General features: G+C 44.9%; 2 protein-coding genes across 9 annotated transcripts in view; one reads left to right on the plus strand and one right to left on the minus strand.

Annotated features, from left to right (window-relative positions):
- Positions 1 to 22862, plus strand: part of RUBCNL (rubicon like autophagy enhancer) — a 39778-nt gene extending 16916 nt beyond the window's left edge. For all 8 annotated transcript variants that reach the window (XM_059378303.1, XM_059378301.1, XM_059378302.1 and 5 more), the window contains 12 exons: positions 606 to 688; positions 1174 to 1384; positions 4958 to 5059; positions 5548 to 5608; positions 6210 to 6342; positions 7478 to 7623; positions 9549 to 9613; positions 15749 to 15987; positions 16881 to 16942; positions 19848 to 20001; positions 20647 to 20737; positions 21898 to 22862. In XM_059378303.1, the coding sequence (XP_059234286.1) occupies positions 606 to 688; positions 1174 to 1384; positions 4958 to 5059; positions 5548 to 5608; positions 6210 to 6342; positions 7478 to 7623; positions 9549 to 9613; positions 15749 to 15987; positions 16881 to 16942; positions 19848 to 20001; positions 20647 to 20737; positions 21898 to 22010 (1460 nt within the window). In that variant the 3' untranslated portion in view covers positions 22011 to 22862. The remainder of the gene's footprint in view (positions 1 to 605; positions 689 to 1173; positions 1385 to 4957; positions 5060 to 5547; positions 5609 to 6209; positions 6343 to 7477; positions 7624 to 9548; positions 9614 to 15748; positions 15988 to 16880; positions 16943 to 19847; positions 20002 to 20646; positions 20738 to 21897) is intronic.
- The window catches only part of LRRC63 (leucine rich repeat containing 63), a 70955-nt gene continuing 70191 nt past the window's right edge, over positions 22520 to 23283 (minus strand). The window contains exon 13 of the mRNA XM_059377780.1: positions 22520 to 22661. Coding sequence (XP_059233763.1) covers positions 22520 to 22661 — 142 coding nt within the window. The remainder of the gene's footprint in view (positions 22662 to 23283) is intronic.

Below are 23283 nucleotides of genomic sequence, written 5' to 3' on the forward strand. Positions count from 1 at the left end.
ACAGTGCATGGGAGAAGAGACCCCATAATTCCTAGGGCCCTGCTTCTAGACTGTTCCTTCTCACCCTTCTCCGTCTCCCTCAGGTAGTTTCCACGATCTTCTCTTTCTACCCTCTTCGCCTCATCGGCCTCCTCCATCCAGGGGTTCTCCCATTCCTTCTCTGAGGAGTGCTCCCAAGTTGCTCCAACAGGCTCTTGTAGAAATGATCCCCATTAATGCAGTCTCTGCAAAGCCTCCCACCAGAAGGTCCTGTCTTCTTTTGGCATCCTAATTTATTCTGGAATTGTGCTAAATAATAATACAAAAATATTTTAAGGCCACTGTCTAGCATCATTTTGTTTTCTTTTCTTTTTTAAATATTTTATTTATTTATTTGACAGAGATCACAAGTAGGCAGAGAGGCAGGTAGGCATGGGGGTGGGGGCTCAGGCTCCCTGCTGAGCAGAGAGCCCGATGTGAGGCTGGATCCCAGAACCCTGAGATCGTGACCTGAGCCGAAGGCAGAGGCTTAACCAACTGAGCCACCCAGCTGCCCCTCATTTTGTTTTCTTAGGGAATCTTTGAACTTCTTTTTCTCCATTTTTAATAACTTGCTGCATTGGCAGGTGCCGTTCAAGTCAGCAGAAGAACCACTTCTTTGAATTCCTTCTCTCTGGAGGCATTCCTGCTCCCTGTCGATGTCGAAAAGGTGAATACAGCTTCTTTTTTTTCCTTTTCTAAAACCACAGAGTGTGTTCATTCCTTAGATGGTGCTGTTCTGATTTAAATCTGGAAACTTCGCTTGGTGAAGCTTGGCAGATTGGTTTCATTTCAGCCTCTGGCAGGCGCGCTGAGCTAAGAAGGGCTCTGAGTCAGTGTCTGCGCTCAGCTGGGAAATTTTCCATGACCAATGCCTGAGGTCTACCCTTGGGCCACCACCAACTGGGGGTCTTAGATCACAAGAAATTCAGCTTGGGGTATCTGTTGGTCGCAGTGGGCTAAATTTTACGTGTCTGGAAGATAAGGGCTCTACTTCATAGAATGACCTGTGATCCCTGAGTTAAGTGAACATTTATATTTTTGTGCATTAACTCCACTTAAGTACAGCTTCTTGATTTTTCAATCCAGTATACCCTCGATGAAAAACAGTCAATTATGCTTATATTTTACCTGATACTTTTTTTCCCCCTGCAGGAAAATGCCCACTTCTATGTTGCAGATATGATTATAGCAGCAATGGAGAAAATTAAGTGTACGATCCTGAGTCAACAGCACACAGAGCCTTGGGGTGTGGAAGAAGCCAGTGGGGTGCTCGGGAATGACCAAGCTGACTCCGAAGTCACGTTTTATACCAACGCAAAGCAAGAATCTGGGTCTTCCAATTCTTCTGACAGCGGCTATGAAGGCAAGTAGGGCACATCAGAGAGACTTTATGCTGTGTTCTCCATTCATGTCTCTTTTCCTGTCACATCCCAAAGTAGATCTTCAAATCCTTTGCCTACAACTTTCTAAAACTTCCTGAATAACCAGCTGCATAGCTCACCCCAGTCTTACAGGACCCCAGATCCACATTCCCAGGAGGAGCTCCCGAGGGGACCTGCTTTGATTGGGTGTCCCCAACTGGTCAGCCACCCTTGGCCAGGGGAGTGAAGGAATGTGATCGGACCATCATCCCCTCTGAGGCCACCAGTGGGAAGAAAAGAAATGATTCTTATTTCAGTCCTATTTCTGTGCTTTATCTTTGACCCTTTCTTTTTCGTGTCTGTGAGCAAATCAGCCCTGACTTCTCAGTAACGGTGGCAGCCCCTCCATCCGTTCCCTGTGCGCCTTTGACCTGGCCCATCACAGCAGCCTCTGGTCAGTCATTCTGTAAGCCGCGCACTTAGGTCCTCAAGACACATTTGCTGCCGTTAGTTTTCTCTTTACTTCCAGCCTCTTTCCACTCCTCCATCCCACACACATCTGTCTGCCTAGAACAACTTCTACTCCTCTAAAATGGCCCACTGGGTTTGTGCCAGATTTGATCCTGGGACTTTTAGCTTTGTGGGATGCAGCTTGCCAGCGGGCCTCTCCTCATTTCCCTGTGTTGTACTGTGAGCTTTAGTTTTAAACGAGCCTGGTCAACTTGCCCGCAGACATTTCTCCCAAGCCTCTGTCTGCCTCCCTCCCTTTGCTTTGGCTGGGCTCCCTGCAGTGCTGGGTCCCCAGGAACATCACGTCAGTTCCTTCACTCTTCCACTCTTCGAAAGCAGTCTCCCTCCATTACCACTGTGACAAGCTCCCAGATTTCATCCCAAGGCAGGGGCACCATTCATGTGGAAGGAAGCACAAGTTGTGCTCCCAAACGCTCTATGGTTGTCCGAGTATGTGCCTCCCTCCCTCCTGGAGTTGTACAGCGTGGAGCCCTCCCTTCTCAAGGCTGGGGTACACACAATTGTGTTTTCTCACAGCTATGTTTGTCAGTTTCTCAGTTCCCTTATGAGGTTTTAAACTCTTTGATGCATAGCATGGGTCTCATTTGAATTTGCCTTCAGCCTAGTGCCTTGCTTAAAATAGTATTTTATAAATATTTGTTGAATGGCTGAGCATGAGTGGGGTGGGGGTGGTCAGAGGGAGAAGCAGGCTCCCTGCTGAGCAGGGAGCCCGACACTTGCTCAGTCCTGGAACTCCAGGATAATGACCTGAGCCGAAGGCGGATGTGTAACCAATTGAGTCACCCAGGTGCCCCTGAATTTTTTTTTAACGTGAATATAAATATGTTACATAAGATTTTAAAATATTTCTACCACCCCAATAAAAATATGTGTCTTTTATCACATATGTCTCTTGTGACCTTTCTGGTGGTAGACATTACTCCTTTGGGGGAGGTCGGCATACTTCAAGTTGCAGGTTGGTCTGGAGAACATTTGAAAACAAACAAAAAGAATAGAAAGTGTCAGCATTCGACTCACCTCGAGGGAGCAATGCTTCCTGGAACTTCTTTTTTTTTTTTTTTTGAATCAGTGAAATATTTTTGTGTCTGTAACTGAGTTGCAGTGGGATTGTATGTTACTGTGGATCGTGGTCAAAAGAGGGTGGGGGAAACAGAAGTGCGTGAGGTTGTCCTACCTTACCCAGGAGGAAACCAAAGCTGAGAAGCTGATTGTGCATGGTCACCTGGCTAGGGTCACGCAGTGTTGTTGGTTTTTAAAAAAATTTTTTTAAGATTTAATTATCTTAGAGAGAGAGTGCACACAAAGGAGTAGGAGGGGCAGAGAGAGGGGGAGAGAGAATCCCAGGCAAACCCTGCACTGAGCACACGGAGCTGGGCACGAGAACTCGATCCCAAGATCCTGAGATCATGACCTGAGCTGAAACCAAGGGTCAAGTCAGACCCTTAAGTGACTTGCAGCACCCAGGCAGCGTGGTTTTAAAAACTGGCCAGTTCCCTGTGAAGCCCAGTTATGTAACCTCTGCCTAACCTGCAGGCTAGACTATTTCCCTCAAGAACTGTGTCCATTTCTCTGTGCTTTTCTCTTATGTTTATTCAAGTGAGTACAGTTTCATAGTGATTATATACTTGTGTTAATGCAATTCCATTAATAATATGATTATATTAACAGTATTTCCTATCTAGTTTTCCATGTTGCTACAGTTTTCACATTTTTCCATGATGGTATTTCTTGAGTTAGTAACATGATTTGCAAAGTCAGTTTATTATTATTTGGCATTTTGATAGCTTTTAGTATTTTAATATTTTAAAGGCACTGCAGATAGCTCCTTCTGATCAAAGCCTCCCTTTTTAACCTTTTGTTTTTTCTCTCTTTAATGACATTCTTAGGATAATTCCACAGACTAGCATTCAGGATCGAAAAACATGGACGGGGCGCCTGGGTGGCTCAGTGGGTTAAGCCGCTGCCTTCGGCTCGGGTCATGATCTCAGGGTCCTGGGATCGAGTCCCGCATCGGGCTCTCTGCTCAGCAGGGAGCCTGCTTCCTCCTCTCTCTCTGCCTTCCTCTCTGCCTACTTGTGATCTCTCTCTGTCGAATAAATAAAAAAAATCTTTAAAAAAAAAAAAAAAAAAAAAAGGGAAAAAAAAAAAAAAAAAAAAAAAAGAAAAGAAAAACATGGACGTATTTGTAGTAGTTTCCTTGGGTTGCGTTAACAAAATACCACAAACTGGGTGGCTGAAACAACAGAAAATGTATTCTCTCTCCGTTGTGCAGGACAGAAGTCAACAATGAACTTGTTGGAACGGTTGGCTCCTTCTGGAGGCTCTGAGGGAGAATCCGTTCCATGCCTCTCCCAGCTTCTAGTGGTTACTGCCAGTCCTTGATGTTCCTTGGCTTGTAGACACATGACCCCTGTCTCTGCCTCTGTCTGTACTTGACCTTCTCTGGCTATCAGTGTCTGTGCTCAAATTTGCCTCTTTATAATATAACCAGTCATATTGGATTTTGAGCTCACTCCAATCCAGTATGGCCTCAGCTTGACTTGATCACATCTAATTGATAAAGACCCTAATTCCAAATAAGGTCACATTCACAGGTCATTATCCTGGGGTCCCAGGATTGAGAAAGTGTTGGGTTCAAGTCTGGGTTCAAGCATCCCCCCCCCAAATATATATTGGGGGGGGATGCTCCTCAACCCAGTACAATATTTAGGTCGCTTCTACTCTTTGCCTCACTGTGAAGCTGATTTTTGTCCTCTTTCATTTTTTTAAAACTTTGTATTTTAAAAATTTTCAAACACACATTAAAGTAGGCAGCTGACTCTTATGAACCCCTCATCATCACAGATTCTCCCCCTTCTGTTTCACTCAGTCACAGTGAATGGACGAACAACACAAAAATAGCTCCCTCCGTTTTTTCATTCTTAAAGCTGGATTTTTAAACTCTTTTAATGTAAACTCTCGGCCCATTTTTATTCCCTGGTTTCTAGTTAGTTGGCTGTGACTGTTTTTCTTGTTGGTGAAAACCCCTTCATTTCTTTTTCTAGGTTATTCTGTGTTACAGGGCAGCCCAGTGGCCGGAACGCCCACTCACTCTGATGTGCTGACAGAAGCCTGTAAATGTCACTTTGAGGACTTTGTTATCATAGGTAAGATTTGGAAACTCACCAGCGATGACTCATAATTCCCCTCCCCTCAACACATACTGACATGCATCCCATGTGATACCATGTTATAATGGCTTTCAAAGAAACTTCTCCCAAGATCAGATTATGTCAGATTAAAAAAAATCACAATAGTAATAATAATTAGATGCTCTTATTTCAAATGCCTTGATAATCAATCTCTCATCTCACTTGTAGAATTGAATGCAAAAGCAGATACTAATTACAGTCAGATCTGTTTGGCCTCTCAATTACATTTAGGTGGAATTTCAGGAGACTGGATTTTGAAATCCCATCTTTGGTCATTAGCTGTAGTCTCATAGTAGAAACCCAGAGAACATGAAGAATGGAGATGCTGAATAACGAGACCTTTCTGAGAGGCAGGGATTTATTTTTGTGTTCTTATAAAATTAAGTATGAGTAAGTAAAACAGACTGAAAGACTTTAATACCCTTTCTTTTATTTACTTGCAGAATTTGGTGAGTTTAGCAATATCACAGAAACCTGTGGGTGTTCCTGCAGCTCCTCAAAGAGGTAGGTCTCATCCGTGTCCACTTGCACCTAGACCCCTGGACCATTACTGCTGAGGCACTGTGAACACCAAGCCTCTGACATCTCCAACCAAGTTTTGCCAGTTCTAGGGACAGAGATTACTATTTAACAATGAAACAATCACCACTAAGTTTTCTATAGAGCTTTCTATAGTCTTTTATTTTTTTTAATAGAGTGTTTAAAGGCCTTTGTATACATTCCCATTTAATCAGCCTGGGTAGAATTTTATTTTTTACCCCATTTTCATAAATATGGAAACTGAGACTCAGGCTAAATGTGCCTCAGGACACAATGCTGTTTGATGAGCAGAGACAGGACTTGAACTCAGGTCTTTGAACTCCAAATCCAGTGCTTTTTTTTTTACTGCATTGCCCAGTCTTGGTCCCCTCCATAAATAAAAGCTGCTGTTTCGAGCATGGAGGAACTGCATTGCATGAGACAATCAGTGGGTGGCTGGGGCATGTTCCCTCCTGTGACACCTCTTCTGAGTTTTTGGAGGGGGAAGGATGGTTGAAAACATGAAGATCTACAGCATACTCCTCATGAATATCGTTTTCCACTTTTTGCATCTCTTACCTTTCAGTGTCATTTATGAGCCAGACTTCAATTCTGCTGAGCTAATAGCCAAGGAGCTGTACCGAGCATTCCAGAAGAGCTGGCTGTTGTCAGACGTTAATCAGCAGCCTGCAGGCCCTCTAAATGCAGCTGGCTCGGTAGTAAGTATCCAAATAAACTGGCCTTGCGTTGAGAGTTCCTAAATTCTCATCTTGCTTGCTGTTCACTTCAGGCATTTATGCTTTTCCTTGCATGGTCCCTGGAGTGTTTCCCGAGTGTTGATGATGGGCCGGAGAATTCAGCATTTCACATTTTCATCCTCATCTCTATCCTCTTAAGTAGATGCCGTTGTTATGTTTAAAGTGTTAGTTCCCGCCCCTCGGCCGCCTGGTCAGCGGAAGAGCAGGAGTCATGTCCAGTCTGGTCCCGTGTGGACACACCGGCCTCTGACCGCCCCCAGCCCATTGAGGGGAGAGAACTTTGCAGCAGAGCGAACACAGGGGTGGGAATAAAGCAGTCTGCATATGCAGAGGAGGGTGCTTCATTTTATCAGGGGACTCGGGAAGGCCCACTGGACATCTGGTAGGAGGTAGAAACACGTGGCACAGGGCAGCTGGAGCAAAAGTGACAGGGGCGGGTGCGCATGGTATGTTTACTGAGCAGGGTGGCATCGTGTGGTTGGATAACGTGTGTGTGTGTGTGTGTGTGTGTGTGTGTGTGTGTTGGGGGCGTGCGGAGTTGGTCTTCCTGGGAAATTAGGTTTGAAGGATGGGGCCAAATTGTGGAGGACACAGAATGCTACTTTGAATGTTAATTGCAAACAGGAAAGTGGAATGGATAATGAATAATGAATAAGGGATAATGAACGGCTCAGAGGGGAGCCACTGGACATTTTTAAGCTAGGGAATGGCCTTAAAAGCTGTTTTGGGGGAAGTCTGACAACAGCTGGGGGTTCTGTTGGGCAGCATGTGGTAGCCTATGGACTAAGAGCAGTAAGGCTTCTGCTGTGAATTAAAGCATTCTGGGTCACAGCGACCTACTTACAGTAACTTGAAGTCTGAAAACAAATGAATTCCCCAAAATACTAAGAAAAGTGATCTCAGCTGGCTGGCGTTTCAAGCAAGACTTCTACAGATGGTGTTAGGTACCGGGAGGGCTTCTTTCGTTCAGTTGAAAGCAGTTCTAATTTTTCATGGCATATTTTAATGCTGGAAACACATTTGAATATTCTTTTTCTTTCTGTTCCAGAAATAGGCTTGTTTGGGTTGCTCTGAACTCCTCTTCTGTGTTATACAGGTAGTGAATGAAGAGCGCGTCCGGAAAGACTTTGAATCCAGTGTGGATGTCGTTCAGGAAATTACCCTTAAGTCGAGGATCCGAGGGGCTGAAGACTGGGAGCCCCCCAGATTTCAAATCGTAGTTAATGTTCACCCACCACTGAAGTAAGTAAGTCTGGGTTGCTGTGAGGGCTTCCAGTCCAGATAACAAGGTGTGATAGGTCCCCTCTTTGTGGAAGTAGGGGAAGGGAAGAAAATTACACACGGAAGGATGAAGGAAAATTTGTTGTAGGAAAAGGAAAGTTGGGCACATTTTTCTAAATTAGCGTCCAAGCACCTTGTTTTTCATGGGTTTTGGGGGGGGTGCTAAGTAAATTTGACAAATTTAACCATGTCCTTTATTATGTATGTTACACAACAATTAAAAATTAAGTAGGTTTAAAGGGGATTTTTAAAAAGATTTTATTTATTTATCAGACAGGGATCACAAGTAGGCAGAGAAACAGGCGGGGCGGGGTGGGGGGGGCAGGAAGCAGGCTCCCTGCTGAGCAGAGCGCCCAATTCGGGGCTCTATCCCAGGACCCTGGGATTATGACCTGAGCTGAAGGCAGATTAACCCACTGAGCCACCCAGGTGCCTCTAAAGGGGATTTTTTTTAAGTGGCTAATATTGAACCTTAAAATTCATACACAATAACTTTAAAAGATTGCTCTATTTCCCAGGCCAACGTGAACTAAAATGGATAATTTTCTTTTAAAAGGAAAATCTTACCTTGAGGAGGGCTGTAGTTAAGAAATGCAACAGGATGGGGCACCTGGGTGGCTCAGTGGGTTAAAGCCTCTGCCTTAGGCTCAGGTCATGATCTCAGGGTCCTGGGATAGAGCCCCGCATCGGGCTCTCTACTCAGTGGGAAGCCTGCCTCCTCCTCTCTCTCTCTCTGCCTACTTGTGATCTCTGTCAAATAAATAAATAAAATCTTAAGAAAAAAAAAAAAAAAGAAATGCAACAGGATGCGTATAAAAATGTCTTTGTTCTCTAAGAAGTAATAAAATCCTAAAAGACAAAATGACAAAAGAGGGTGCAAAAGAAAAAAAAGAAATAAACTCATTTTTATAAATGTCTATGTATAAATGAAATACATAATAACTCAAGGTAATAGTTTCATTTGTTTCTGAGAGGATATGACATTGTAAGGGGACATTTTAACCACTTACAGTTTCTCCATTCCTCTTGGCTTATATTTAACGTGTTCCCAAACTGCAGCATAAGGAAGAGCCTGGGGGAGGGTCTTGCCTGCGGCCCATGGAAGTGCCCTAATAGGCTCTATCTTGTATTTTTTCTGTTTGAGAGAATGACAAGAAGGTGTCTAGAGTGCTTGGGCAGAAGAGCTCCTTCTCCTGGCTTGGGGAGGGGTCACTCTCCTCAGCAAGGGTTGTCTTTTCTCTAAAATGTCTCTACGTCCTCTCTAGGGCACATGGTTAGGGTTCTGCACATTTTTACCTTGGTCCATTTTTGCAGACCCTAAACTGTAACAAAATTTTACAACTTCCTTCATATTTCCAAATCACATATGGAGTTGTGGCGTCAAGAGTTCAGTAGAAGACACTGCAGTAGATGGTCGCTCTCCAGAAATGTCTGATACTTGGGTCTTATGTGACCTCTTATTCGTTTTTTTGGGTCCCTGTGTGAACTTCCCAGGCGTATCACCTCTTGGTGTTTCATCTCCCTGAACTTTTCTCCCTTGAGTTACATGTCTCCAGTTCTCACCGGTGGGGGTCCTGTGCATCTTGTAGTCTGGTGATAGTAGGGGTTTTTAAAAGACCCAGAGATCTCAAAATAAATAAATAAATAAATAAATAAATAAATAAATAAAACTAACAGGCTAAATAGTGATAAAATAAAAAAAATGACCCAGAAATCTCAACTAGAAAACTGTACTGAAGAATGCTATTTTTTTCCCAAATGAAAAAATGACGAAATTAAAGCCTTGAGCCCAGAAAAGCACCCTGATGTCAGTTTCTTGTCCAGTCAGTGAAAAATGCTCTGTTGGCTATTTCTGAACTGTAACTGTGATCCTTTTCTGTGTGCAGGAAGGAACTCGTGGTAGCAACCCAGAATTTTTTGTGTGCTGGCTGTGGAACTCCAATAGAACCTAGTAAGTATGGGCAGTGGGTTACCCGTTGAGGACGCAATGACAGGGCCAGGAATGGCAAAGTTGGAGAGTGTGCTGTTTTTGTGAGAGATGCCTTGGGTGGAGTTGTTATAGGAACTTCAACTGCTGCCTTCTCTTTCCTGAAGAGGTCATCGTGACCTATAAGGCTGTGTGGCTGGCCTGTTAACTTATCTCCTGGTTCTCTTGCCCTTGAGCCCTCAGTTCCAGCCACACGGCCTCCCTGCTGGTCCTTGAAGGAGGCAGGCTCATGCCTGACTTAGGAACTTGCTTTTCCGGTTTTCACTCTCCCGAGGATGACATCCCTATGGCTGGTTCCCTCACTCGACGTGAGGAGATGTTCTCTGGCCACCCTGTTGAAGATGCCAACATTGCGACATTCCTGGCCACAAACATGTGTACACTTTACTCTCCCTACTTATTTTTCACTCGAGCACTTACCTTCCTAAAATGCTCTTCGAGATTTTACAGATTTTGCTAATCGTTGGTCTGCGTCCCTGTCTCGATTCTAAGTTCCAGGAGGACAGACGTGTTGTCTGTTTTGTTCATTGCTTTGATCCCCTGCTCCTACAAGAGCACCTGGCACACAGTTGTTCCTCAAAAGGTATTTGTTGAGTGCCTGAATGGCTTGTATCAAGGAGCTGGCCAAAGCCCTCCGAGAGGATTTGGGGAGGTGGCTTGAGGGATCATTCCTTGGCCAGCTGGGGGCCTAGAAAGTCAGACTTCTTCGAGTCAGAAATTCAAATTGCCCACTGAAGACTGCCAGTCACATATTCTGCTTGTGAGTGTATCCACAGGTCTGGCGTGTAAAAGGCTGGGGAGAGGAGCTTTGCTGGAAAGGGTTCCTTTGGCCTTTGATAGGAAGTCTTGGAAGGAAAAAGACTTTGAACACAGAAATCTGTCTGGGATTCCTTCTACCATATTGAATGACAGTGCCCGCCCTTCATCACAGTTGTAACTGGTTTCCTGGAAAGGAAGGACTCATCCTCCCAACTAGTCTAGTAGAAATCATGTCTGTTTGGTTAACACCCCCCATATGCTGGTGCCTCAGGATGGAGTGCATGCTTGAGTGCATGAGTCAGAAACTATGAACACATGACTGTGATTCTGCCAACTTTTAAACAATCTCTCTAAGTTCATTCAACTACAGAGATGTAGGCCTGCACTGGTTGTGTGAACATGGTCCTTCCCTCAGGAAGCTCGCTTCCAAGAAGGCAGAGGCATCAGGCAAGTGAACAGCAAGTACGATGCTTACAATGAAAAAGAAAGTCAAGAGTGCTGTGGGATTTACTTCATGGGAACTGAATCTGGGCTTGAGGGGGCTGGGAGGGAGAAGTTCTGTAGGGAAGTGATTGTCCCAGGAAGAGTGTGTGTGTGTGTGTGTGTATTGTGGGAGTAAGGGTCACCCTGAGCAAAGGACCGGCAGCAACTGCTGGGAAGTCCTGCGTGAGCAGAGAGTAGTAAGGAGAGAAGAAAGCTGCTCACAGGTGCCCAGGGCATAGACGGCAGATGCACTTTAAGACACGGAGGCAATTTGGACTTTTCCTGTGAACTTCCTATATAGTTCTTAGGATATATTTTGACTTCTTAAAATTTTTAAAAAGATTTTGTTTATTTGTTTGAAAGAGAGAGAGCAAGCACAAGCAGAGGGGAGAGGCAGAGAGAGAGAGAGAAGCAGATTCCTCGCCTAGCAGGGAACCTGAAGCAGAGCTCGATCCCAGGATCCTAAGATCATGACCTGAGCCACAGTGAGATGCTTAACCGACTGAGGCCCCCAGATGCCCCTTGAGTTTTTACTTGAAGATATTTTTGAACTTCCGGAAGAGTTGCAAAAATAGTATTCTATATTCCTTTCATCCAGCTTCCCCTCACATTAGCATCTTATAATCATCAGAGTAAAATTACCAACTGAGGGCTTCGCGTTGGTACAGTCCCATTCACTCAGGCACAGACTGATTCAGATCTCACCCATGACCTTGATCTGCTCCCAGGTTCAGTTCAGAGCTGCACAAGGCATGTAGTTGTCTGCTCTCCTTGGGCTCCTCCAATCTCACACCTGTTGAACCATTTGAAAAGTATGCAGAGAACGTGACAGCTTACCCTTTAATATTCCAGCATGTTCTAAAAATAAGGATGATGAACAGTTAGCACACCAAAGGAAATGAGTAACAATTCTCTAATACTCTCTCTTACTAGTCCATATTCATTTGTTGTTCTCACGATGTCATTTTTGTAGCCAATTTTTCTATCCAGCTTCTAACCGAGTTTCAGACACTGCATTTAGTCATTATTTCTCTTTAGCCACCTCTATTCTAGAACTCCACTGTCCAGCATGGTAGCCACTCCCTCATGTGGCTATTTAAGATTTAATTTAAATTAATTGAAGTTAAAAATCCAGTTCCTCAGGGCGCCTGGGTGGCTTAGTCAGTTAAGCATTGGCCTTCGGCTCAGGTCAGGGTCTTGGGATCGAGTCCCACATTGGGCTCTCTGATCAGCTGGGAGCCTGCTTCTCCCTCTGCCTGCCACTCCACCTGCTTGTACTTTCTCCCTCTCTGTGTCAAATAAACAAAGTATTTAAAAAAAAGATCCAGGTCCTCAGACACCCTAGCTACATTTCAAGTGCTCAGTAGCCACATGTGGCTTGTAGCTACTACATTGGACATCATAGGCTTAGAAGAGTCCCCTCCACCCAGAAAGTTCTCTTGGACAGCACTGGTCTAGAATTTGTACTTCCAATATTTTTTTTTTCCTGTGGCACTGACTTTTCCTCCAATGAGAACAGTTGTGGTTTAAAGCAGGGCTTCTCGACTTCAGTACCACTGACTCTGTTGAAGAGCTGTCCTGTACATTCTAGGACGTTCAAAAGCATCACTAGATGCTACTGGTTGCTCTCCAGTTATGACAACTGGAAATATCTTCAGATATTTCCACATATTCTTAGGGAATCATCCCTGGTTGAGAACACCTGGTTTAGGATGCGTCGTTTAGCTCTATTTTAATTAAAGGACTGAAGAAACCAAAAGAGAGAGACATCATTTATTCTGTATTGATAGTATAGTACTTAGTAGAGAGTCAATGAAATTTGATGAGTGAATGACCGGACATTGAGATTTTAGGATTGTAGATTTTAGGAAAAGATGAATTATATCAGGAAAATTTATTGGTCCCATCTGTTCCCCTTTCTCTTTCCATCCTGCTAAGTTTGATCAGAAATGTAGAGTGGAAGGGCCAGAGCATACCTTCCTTTCTGCCCATTTTATATAAAATGTATCAAGTCCCTGTCACAAGCCAAAAAATACTCATCATCTGACAAATCAGAAATTGTAATCCAGGGTAGGAAATAGACACATACAACTGACTTCTCAAGATTTGAAATTGAAGAACTCAAACATAAAGCATTTAATGAGTTCTTAACAAGAATTCGTCAACCCTAGTTATGTGTCCTTATAATTGAACCTGGTTGTTTATGATTCCATATTTACAGATTTACCTACTGGATGAATTTTATTGGTGGTCACAGAATCATTACGCATGGTGTTTTCACAGTCATGCCCAGATATGCACAAAGCACCAAAAATTTGAGTTGCCTGAAATTTGAGTTGCCCAAAGCACACGTTTCCAGCTGAAGGCCATGCTCTGCCTTCTGGTTTTCTCTCTCATACTGTGAACAAGACCTTCTCATGGTTTATTGAATGCCTTTTTTATTTTGTTACAGCTTTGCATTTTTTGTTGATGAGTTAGCTATTTAAAATATCCCCCACATATGGTACTGAAGTGCTTCTAAGCACGAGAAGGATATGATTTGCTTTATGGAAAATATACATGCATTAGATAAGCTTCATTCAGGCATGAGTTAGAGATAGTGCTGTTGGTCCTGAGCAAGGATATAACAAAAATATAACAAAATAATATATTGTTCGCAATGTATATATAAGGTTGTTACTGTTGGATTAGCGTTGATAATATATAAAAGGTTGTTAAAAATAAATTATAACAAAATACATTAGATATGGTGTTTTTAAACAGAAAACACACATAAAGCAAGGTTATGTATTGACCAGTTGGTGAAAATGGTACCAGAGGGTCACAGAAGCCTAAACCTGTTTTTCCCTCAGGAGCATACATACCTGTTTTGACAAATTAGGTGTTCATGGCACCTTTACAGAACATAAACTATTGTAAATAGTAAGAATCAATGGGTGCAACCGGGGTCTGAGGGATAATCTGGGCAAGCGCAAAGGTGTTAGCTCCTCGCCCTTTCTCTCCGTTGCATGCGGCAGAGGGTGAGGGGGCCGTGATGGCCAAAAGCTGGAGCTTCCGGCCAGACGTGGGTGGGAACCCCACTAGCCTGCTCCCCGAGTGTCTCTTCATTCCCTGTCTGGGCTCTCATCAGTGAAATGGGACATAATAGCCCCTGCCTCTTATTGGTTCGAGCAGAGAATGACACAGTGTAGGTGAGAATTTTAACCAGAGTGTAACACAAAGTCGGTGCTCAGTAAGGGATAACTCCTGCAGTCACTCGGGCCTTGTTTATTGATTGATTGATTGGTTTTATATTTTATTTTACTTTATTTTTGTAAACATACGTGCAGAAGCATATAGGACTAGCAGTGTACCTAACTCACTGAAAGCGCTCGTCATTCAAGTAATGTCTCCTTTCATTAAAATACAAGCGACCTTGTTTATTCTGGAAGCTGGGGCAAAGAAACTAGATTTAGAATCTTCAGTGTACCAGGTGCTGTGGTAGCTGCTTTGCCATCCATCCTTCCATTTAATCTGATGATGATGATATCATCCTCGCCCATCTTAGGCTCCAAGGTTGAGGGCGGGACACTGTGGAGACTTAACTGAGTTGCTGTCTTCTTCTTAAACTGGGTGGCAGGTACACAGGGACTTGATGCATTTGTCCCTACACCTTTTGCTTGCCCATATATTTGGTTAGATATATTTCGGAAACCAATGCGTGCTCATTTGAGCAAATTAAAAAAATGCAAAAGAATGAAAAATCCTTTCTCCTGCCCTCTGGAAGTGTTCACTTTTGGCTTTTTGGTGGGGATCCTCTTGGACTGTGTATGTGTGTTTTTAGAAGCAAAATCACGATCGCAGTGTAAGCATCTGGAACTGGATGTCCACTGCCTACACTCATCCATGCATTCGTGGGCTCTCTGTCATTTCATTGTTGAGGGCACCATGCCTGTCTAGCTGGGTGCTTCGTAATGTATGTTCAGATTGCTGTAACGTACTGTAATGGGTACCTGTGTCTCCACATGTGCATGTTACCATTTCTGTCTGGTGTCACCAAAGCAGGAGTCCCAGTACACATCAGAGTTCAAGTATATCGTGGAAATGTCCTCCTAGAAAGTCCCCTCAGGTCAGCCCTGAGAGTGAGTTTCCGCCCCTCTGCCCCTCGCCGGCCCTGGGTCCTCTACCTCTGTGACGGTCTCCTGCAAAACCAAGCATTCACCCTTTCGACACGCACGTCCTTGCTGCTGAGATCGTTTCTCAGGTCATTCCTCGTCAGCTGCACTCCCTGTTTCCATGTATCGCCTGTTGCCGTCCTTGGTGCATCTCTGTAATGTGTTTGCCCTGGGCTTATCCAGGAAGTCTTTAAGGTGCTGCTCCCTAAGGTGTCTCCAAAGTGTGCCTGACGATTTACCAAGCACTTTCCGTAGGTGTGATAGCCCATAACCTGGTCCTGAGCTGCTTTTTATAGCTTCAGGATAGTTAGCCTGAAAGGGTTCCACCAGCCCTCAGGCTGCCGGCGGGCAGGAGGCAGAGGGTAGACTCCCACCGATTTCTGGACTCTAAACCTCCTGTTCTTTTGCCTACACTGCTGTTTACAATGCCTGTCTTCCAAATTCAGGAGTCTTTGGGGTGGCTTTCTCTTTTTCTGACACCTGTTTTTGGAAAGCAGGGCTCCTGAATGGCCATATAATACACAGCCTCGGAGCTTTCTCAGAGGCTCTGAGGGCACGTACGATGTTAGCAGCACAAACCCTGCCATCTGGGTCTTGAACCTCACAAGAATGGGAAGCGGTGGGGGGAGGCGGGCAGAGGGCAGTGGGTTTGCCATTCGCCAGCTGAGGTGAGGCATTCTCACCCTCCCGTGGGCTCTTGCAGAGTTTGTGAAGCGGCTCCGGTACTGTGACTACCTGGGCAAGTACTTCTGTGACTGCTGCCACGTCTACGCAGAGAGCTGCATCCCTGCGCGGATCCTGACCACGTGGGACTTCAGGAAGTACTACGTCAGCAATTTTTCCAAACGGCTGCTGGACGGTCTAGGGCCCCAGCCCGTTTTCAATTTGCTGAGCATCGGCCACGGCCTGTATGCCAAGGTCAAGGAACTGGACAGAGTGAGGGTGAGCATTGGCCTCGGCGGGGGAGGCGGGGCCGCTGGCGCCAAGGGACCTGCGGCCGCCAGTGCACCTTGCAACCTTGCACCGTCTCAGGGGACACAACCGGACCCTCCAAAGGGCGGGTTTGCTGCCAGCCACTTGGAGCTTTATTTTCCAAGGCCCGGTACCAAATTCCCTATGTAGGCATCGTTTTGCGTTTATCACATCGATTTTGACATTTATTTATTATTAGTTTTTAAAATAAAATTATGTTTAAGGGGTAGAGCATGATAATTTGATGTTCAACAAGTGAAATAATTACTAGTCAAGCTAATTAGCATCTCCGTCTCCACAGTTAGGGTTTGTGTGTGTGTGTGTGTGTGTGTGTTGGGAGCACTGCAAGTTTCCAGTGTTCAATACAGTATTATTAGCTGTAGTCCTCATACGATCTATTAGACCTGTAGACTTGTTCATCCTACGTAACTGCACCTTTGTTCCCTTTGGCCAGCATCTCCCCATTTGCCTCACCTCCCTGTCTCCCTGTTCAACTCTCTGCTTCTTTTAAGATTCCTCCTGTAAGTGAGACCATGCAGTTTTTTTTCTTTCTGTGTCTGTTTGATTTCACTGAGCACGATGCCCTCCGGTTTTATCCCTGTAGCCACAAAAGGCAGGACCTCCATCTTTCACAGACAGTTTTGTGTTTTCCTCAAAGAAGGTCCCCCGTGGTTGTGTAAGCCTCAGGCTTCACACAACTTGGGTTTCTACTGGACTCTGTCATGAACCCCTGCTAGAGGGACTGTTTGCGTGTCTTAGAGTTGTAGCATTTCGAAGTTAGAACTAACATTTACATTTGATTTGTACATTTTCTGTGTCGTTGATTGCATTAACTTCTTCCCCTGTTTGGGTTCTCACATTAGGAAACCCGGGAACAACTTTTTCATATCAAGAAGCTGTTGAAGACCTGCAGGTTTGCTGAAAGGTACTGATGTTGGCTGGGTCCATCCACGCCTGAGGTTGGGAGGGCTGGGAGCCTCTGCATACCTACACACACCTGCCAGTCCCTTGGGTACCAACTGCTTCCAGGTCCTTCAATCCACAGGGCTCCTTAGCACAGCAACTCCCTCGGGCCTCTTCTTGATGATCCAGACCCTTTAGCTAAAGTTGCTGAATCTTCTGGCTCACTAGTAATGAACTTAACGTGTTAGAAGAATCGGCCAGAACAAGGATGAAATAACTCCAGCCGGCGGCCTTACTATGATTACTGTTGTTATTTTAAGTTGTGGCCAAACACGCATAACAAAATATACCATCTTAACCATTTTAAGTGTACAATTCAGTGGCATTAAGTACATTCACATTCTTGTCCAACCGTCACCACCATCCATCCACAGAATTTTTTCTCTTGCAAAACTGAAACTCTGTATCACTTAGCAATAACTCCCTCCTCCCTCGCTCCTCCTGCCCCTGGCAACCACCATTCTCCTTACCGTCTCTATGGACTCACTCCTCTGGGTGACTCCTGGAAGTGCAGCCACAGAGTATTTGTGCTTTTGTGACTGGGTTATGGCACTCAACATAATTTCTTGGAGAAACGCCCATGTTGTAGCATGGGTCAGAAGTTCCTTCCTTTTTTAGGGCTGAAAAATATTCCATTATATGTACCTACCGCATTTTGTTTATCTGTTCAGCCACCTTGGGTTGCTTTCACCTTTTAGCTGTTGTGACTAGAGGTGCTCTGAGCAGGGTGTATCGATGGCCTTTTTAAAAAATCCCCGATGGAGGGCGTGTCAAACTGTTGTTTCTGTTTCGTACTTTATAGTATCATGTGGTGTTAATTTTGGTATGGTTCTCTTACTGGTAGATTTTATTTTTTTAAGATTTTATTTATTTGACAGACAGAGATCACAAGGAGGCAGAGAGGCAGGCAGAGAGAGAGAGAGGGAATCAGGCTCCCCGCGGAGCAGAGAGCCCAATGTGGGGCTCGATCCCAGGACCCTGGGATCATGACCTGAGCTGAAGGCAGAGGCTTAACCCACTGAGCCACCCAGGCACCCCTTACTGGTAGATTTTTAATCTAATAGATTTTAATATCTTTATATAAAAATAGATTTTAATATCTCTATAGATAGTATACTATCTCTATACTCTATAGAGTATAGATAGTAAACTAGATAGATTTTAATACCTCATAGATACTTGGATTTTTAATACCATTAGTTATTTAAAAGACCGGGCTTTAGATGAATCGCTGTGCACATCCATAATATGTCCTTAGAATAAACTTATAGCGGTGGAATTTTGGGGAGCCATGGCATAAAGGTATAGGCATGAATTCAATGACAGAGATATAATTTTTTAAGTGAGAAAAGAGGTTACTTAAGGGGTTAAGATTATTTGTTATAATAGACAGGATCATAGTTTTTTTTAAAATTGTTTCATTTTATTATTATTTTTTTAAGATTTTATTTATTTACTTATTTACCAGAGAGAGAGAGAGCACACAAGTAGGGGGAACAGCAGGCAGAGGGCGAAACAGGCTCCCCACATCAAAACCGATGTGGGACTCGACCCCAGGACCCTGGGGTTATGACCTGAACAGAAAGTACATGCTTACCCGACTGAGACACCAAGGCGTCCCCCCAAAATTGTTTTGTTTTAAAGCTGCTTTCACTTTCTGATCTTTAATGATAATGTACTATATCTTTAATATAGTATTAAATAGTATTAAATAATGTATTAAATAGTATTAAATAATGTATTGCCTTTGAATTAAATTTCTTGGGGAGGAGCACATCTCCTGTAGTTATTTGGCCTTAAGCTCTACCTCATGGCAGTGATGTGACAGGTTAGCTACGTCTCAGGCTGTCAGTTTTCTTGCCTGTAACATATAACAATCCTCATAATTATTACTGTCTACCAAAATTTCTTGAGTATCCATTCTGTGCTTCAGATAAAAAGTCTGTGGTACTCATGTTACATCCAGGGAGAAAGCACAAAGCTCTTATCGCCAGACCATGTGTTAGACATATACACATGGTGCCGCACAGAAGAGGCAACAGTTAGGTCCTACAGGGCGGGGCAGGGAGGAGGACCACAGAGCTTCCCGGAGAAAAAGCAGAGTTTAAAGAGCAAGTCAGACTGAAGAAGTGTCAGGGGTCCCCCTCCAGAAGAAGCAGTGTGAGTGAGCATCTCAGGCTGGATGGAGAATTCAGCACAGATTGGCCTGTTGGAATGTCAAGTCCAGCGTAGGCAGTGGCTGGCTCGGGAATGAGTGCGTGGCGCCACTAACAGATATAGGGGATTCAGGAGGAGATAAGTAGGGGTTGGAGAAAGATGCAATCCATATGTGACTGCCCTTCGGACACACAGGTGGCTACGATGAGCTCACAGTTGGATGCTTGAGTCTTGGGCTCGGTGCTGGGGTCCTGGCTGGGCAAGTCACGCACCTGCCTATGAGCAGTGATCCTCCTGCTGGCCGGACAACAGTCAGCAGGCAGATGGACTTGAAACTGAGCTGGAATGAATGAGGTCGTCTTTTTTTTAAATCTCAGTACATGTTTTTAAGACTTGAAAAATAACTGTGCAGCTGTCTTTTGCTGAGAATCTCCATGGGCAGGCTGCGAGAGATGTTTTTCTGATGGCTTAGCTTTTTGAAATCCACTTTTAGGGAATTTTAGGTTTCTGGCTTCCAAACAAACTTGCAGAATGTCAGACGGTGAGCCAGGTTCACTTGCTCTTGGGCTTTCTTTTTTTTTTTTTTTGAACTGAGTTAAAAAAATAATCAAGTGTGAGTGCCAGAGAAAACCCCCGCCTGCTCGGCCTCCTTGTGTCACAGCCTCTGTGTGGGTGGCTGTCCGACCTCCTCTTTGTTTCCTCCCCGGCAGCGCGCTAAAGGAGTTTGAGCAGGTGCCGAGGCACCTGACTGATGAGCTCCACCTGTTCTCCCTGGAGGATCTGGTCAGGGTCAAGAAACGGCTGCTGGTGCCCTTGCTCAAGGACATTCTAAAAGCTTCCCTCGCGCATGTGGCCAGCTGTGAGGTAAGGCTCCCCTGGGACAGGTGTGACCCTGAGCTGTCCCTTACCTTTTAAGGCCTGGGATAGGTGTTCTGCACCTTACCTCATTTAACCACCACCGACTGTGAGGGAAGTGCGGGGAACACTATTTCCAGATGAGAGAAATGAGGGTTGAGCTATTTGGTAACAGCCAAGATCGTCATGCTGGCCCGTGGCAGGGCTGGGAATGCAAGCGTGGGCCAGTCGACTTCGTGTCAGGGCCAAGTGCTGCTGGGGACCTTGCTTGACGCCCATCTTTCTGGACGCACCAAGGACAGCCATGTGGACTCAGGATCCCGGGGACTAGGAGCTCTGTGTCTGCATGAACTCAAAAATTGTAGAACAGCCCTCAGAAATAAGGTCATTTGAAGGCCCACGTATAAAGTCATGATCTTTCCCTGGCGTCTTAGATTAAATCTCTCCATGCAAAACAGAGGCACACGTACCGTTCACATCCATTTATTTACTCTACTCAAGTGAGATCTAGTGTCCCGGTCCTTCTAGAGGCCGGGATGCCAGACACTTAACGATGGAGGTTTATAAAGTTCTGTGAAAGTAGTTACTTGACTTCTCCATCAAAAGCATCGTTGCCAAGGAGGATTTTAACTTTTTGGCCCCCTTCTCTTACAGCTGTGTCAAGGAAAGGGCTTCATCTGTGAATTTTGCCAGAGTACAGCCGTCATCTTCCCCTTTCAGACTGAGACGTGTAGAAGATGTGCAGGTATCTTATTAACTTCATAATGCACGCTTGATAATAGCTTAATAAACGGAAGTGCACGATGAGCTTAATAGCAGTTTAATCACTTAAGCACATTGTTGTTGGAAGTATGATGGTGCTAGTGCATGCGTGTATGTAGGGTAGGACCTCATGGAGTTTTGGGTGTGTGGGGAAGAGAATTTGGGTGAGGCGGGGATGACGGGGGACATCTCCCCATACAGGAGGGAAGAGTGGTTCCCCCTTTTGCCTATGGCCCAGTTCTTTCCCACCAGGGCAAGCCGTAGCCACTGCCCCAGTTTTAGAATTGGATTACGGTCATGCTTAAGGCTGAGATGCTGTCCTTGACCCCTCTTGTACTCCAAGGGCAGTTTGAGTCGTCATCACCGAGACCACGTAGCCCAAAAAACCTAACGTGTTTACTACCTGGCTCTTCCCAGCAGAGATGCTCAGATCTTGTTAGATTGTCTGTATTGATGCTTGAGGAAATCCTGTGACCTCTCAGCTGTTTCTTGGGAGAGATCAGATCGTGCATTCTGCCTTTACCCTTGATAAGAGTCATTCCTCCCCTTTACCCCTCCAGCACCAACTTCCCGAACACTTTAGGCAGGATCGCAGGGGAGGCTCCCCAGCAGAGAAACTCCAAAGCACGGATCTGTGTGCAGAGAGCTCACCGGGGTGTGATGTTAGGCTCAACACCCGTTAGGGTGTGAAGTCAGCAGGACTCGGCAGAGGAGGAGGCGAGCCATTGTGTGGTAGCAATGGAGGGTCAGCATGTCTCACAAGACGCTCTGAAACAGGATGGCTTGCATGTTGTCACATACTGGGGACAGGGGCCAGGCAAAACCTTTTAAACTGCATGTTGACCAGTCACCCGATGTAGGCCAGTGTCGGCCAAGGGAGAGGACCTTGAGGGAGGGAGGCAGGTCTCTCCAGTTTGGGCATTTCCAGTTAGGGCCGCCTCCTGAGCTGTCAGTCACCAACACTCACCATGTTCATGGCACACTGGGGACTTTAGAATCTGTCCCTTCCAACCTGCCTCATTTCTTGTTGGACGACGGGTTTCTGGACCCAGACCACGTCTCTCCCCAGGGTGGGGATGAGCATTTGTATGTATGTGAGAAGACAAGATAGGCTGCTCGCTGATGGCTGTCCTCCTGCTCTAGGGTGCAGAGCGTGCTTTCACAAGCAGTGTTTCCAGTCCTCCGAGTGTCCCCGGTGCGCACGGATCACAGCTCGGAGGAGACTTTGGCAAAGTTTACCTTCTGCAGCAACATGATGCCTGAGTATTTTGGGAAAGACTGTTCAACATGCCTTAGAACACCGATTCCTGTCTATCATTGATCAGATTGTTGCAGATGTTGAGTACTGTATATTAAGGGAAAAAAGTGGCCAATATTGTTTTTTATTATATATATTTAATGTTTTAAAAAGAATGCACTTTTTTGGGTTATTAAGCGTAGGTTTATTACTGGTGGTTTTGTTTACAAATGTTCAGTGTTTTTGCTGCTGCTGGGTTTTTTTTATGAGTTTTTTTTATTACTTCTTCAATCGTATTTGAGCGGTTGTATGTAGCTGATATTGGAGCCTATTTTTGTATGAATTGTAACTGACAAATGACTCCATTTGTCTTTCTCTCAAGCTTGTTTTGTGGAATGGATTGGTACTCTCAGTGAACAAAAATGCAGCCAACTATCTGTCTACTCCCGGGTTTTTTCCAACTTAAGTGCCGTTTTGTAATCGTGTTCTAGATTTTCCTTACTCTAGGGTGGGTAGAGAGAGTACACGTTACTTCCGCAGGTGCACCCATTTCAAGACGAGCTGGAGCTGCTCAGCGGTGCCTGGAGCTGCTGTCTGAAGCAGGAGCCTGTACGCCGCGCCCTTAGAGACGCACAGACCCGCGCGGCACTTGTCATCCCTCTTCCGCACACTGAGTCAGGGGTGCGCGGCTAGGTAGAACTTCATCCCTGCCCTTTAGGATTTTGTCTCATCAGTATAAAACTGAACATAAGGTATTTACAGACTTAAATCGTGGGAAACTACTGTTAATGAACAATGTGATTTTAGTAATAATAAAATCATAGACATCAATTAAAAAGGCGAGGCAAATCGCTAAACCGTTATGAATTTATTTTTCCTATATTCTTTTATGTATATGCTTTCTTGAGACATGCGAGTCTGTGTTTGTTTGTTTGTTTCCCTTCTACCTTCTGTGTACTCTCGCCTACTTGAGAGGGGTCCTGGGCCCGGGTCCCTTTCCAGCCCATCTTTGCCCAAACCCCATCCAGTCATGTGTGTGTGTGTGTGTGTGTGTGTGTGTGTGTGTGTGTGTGTTGTATTCAGTAGGATAATATCGAGCAAATGAAAGAAATGAGTGCGTCTACCAATCCCACGAATCTCATCCTGTCACTTGTTTTCATATCCTAGATGCACCTGGGGCTGGGCTCTCATTTATTGTTTAAGCCAGGCCCCTCTCTCTCTCTTTTTAAGATTTTATTTATTTATTTGAAAGAGAGAGCACAAGCAGGGCGAGTGGCAGAGAGAGGGAGAAG

This window comes from Mustela nigripes, chromosome 15 (assembly GCF_022355385.1).
Source record: "Mustela nigripes isolate SB6536 chromosome 15, MUSNIG.SB6536, whole genome shotgun sequence".
NCBI lineage: Eukaryota > Metazoa > Chordata > Mammalia > Carnivora > Mustelidae > Mustela > Mustela nigripes.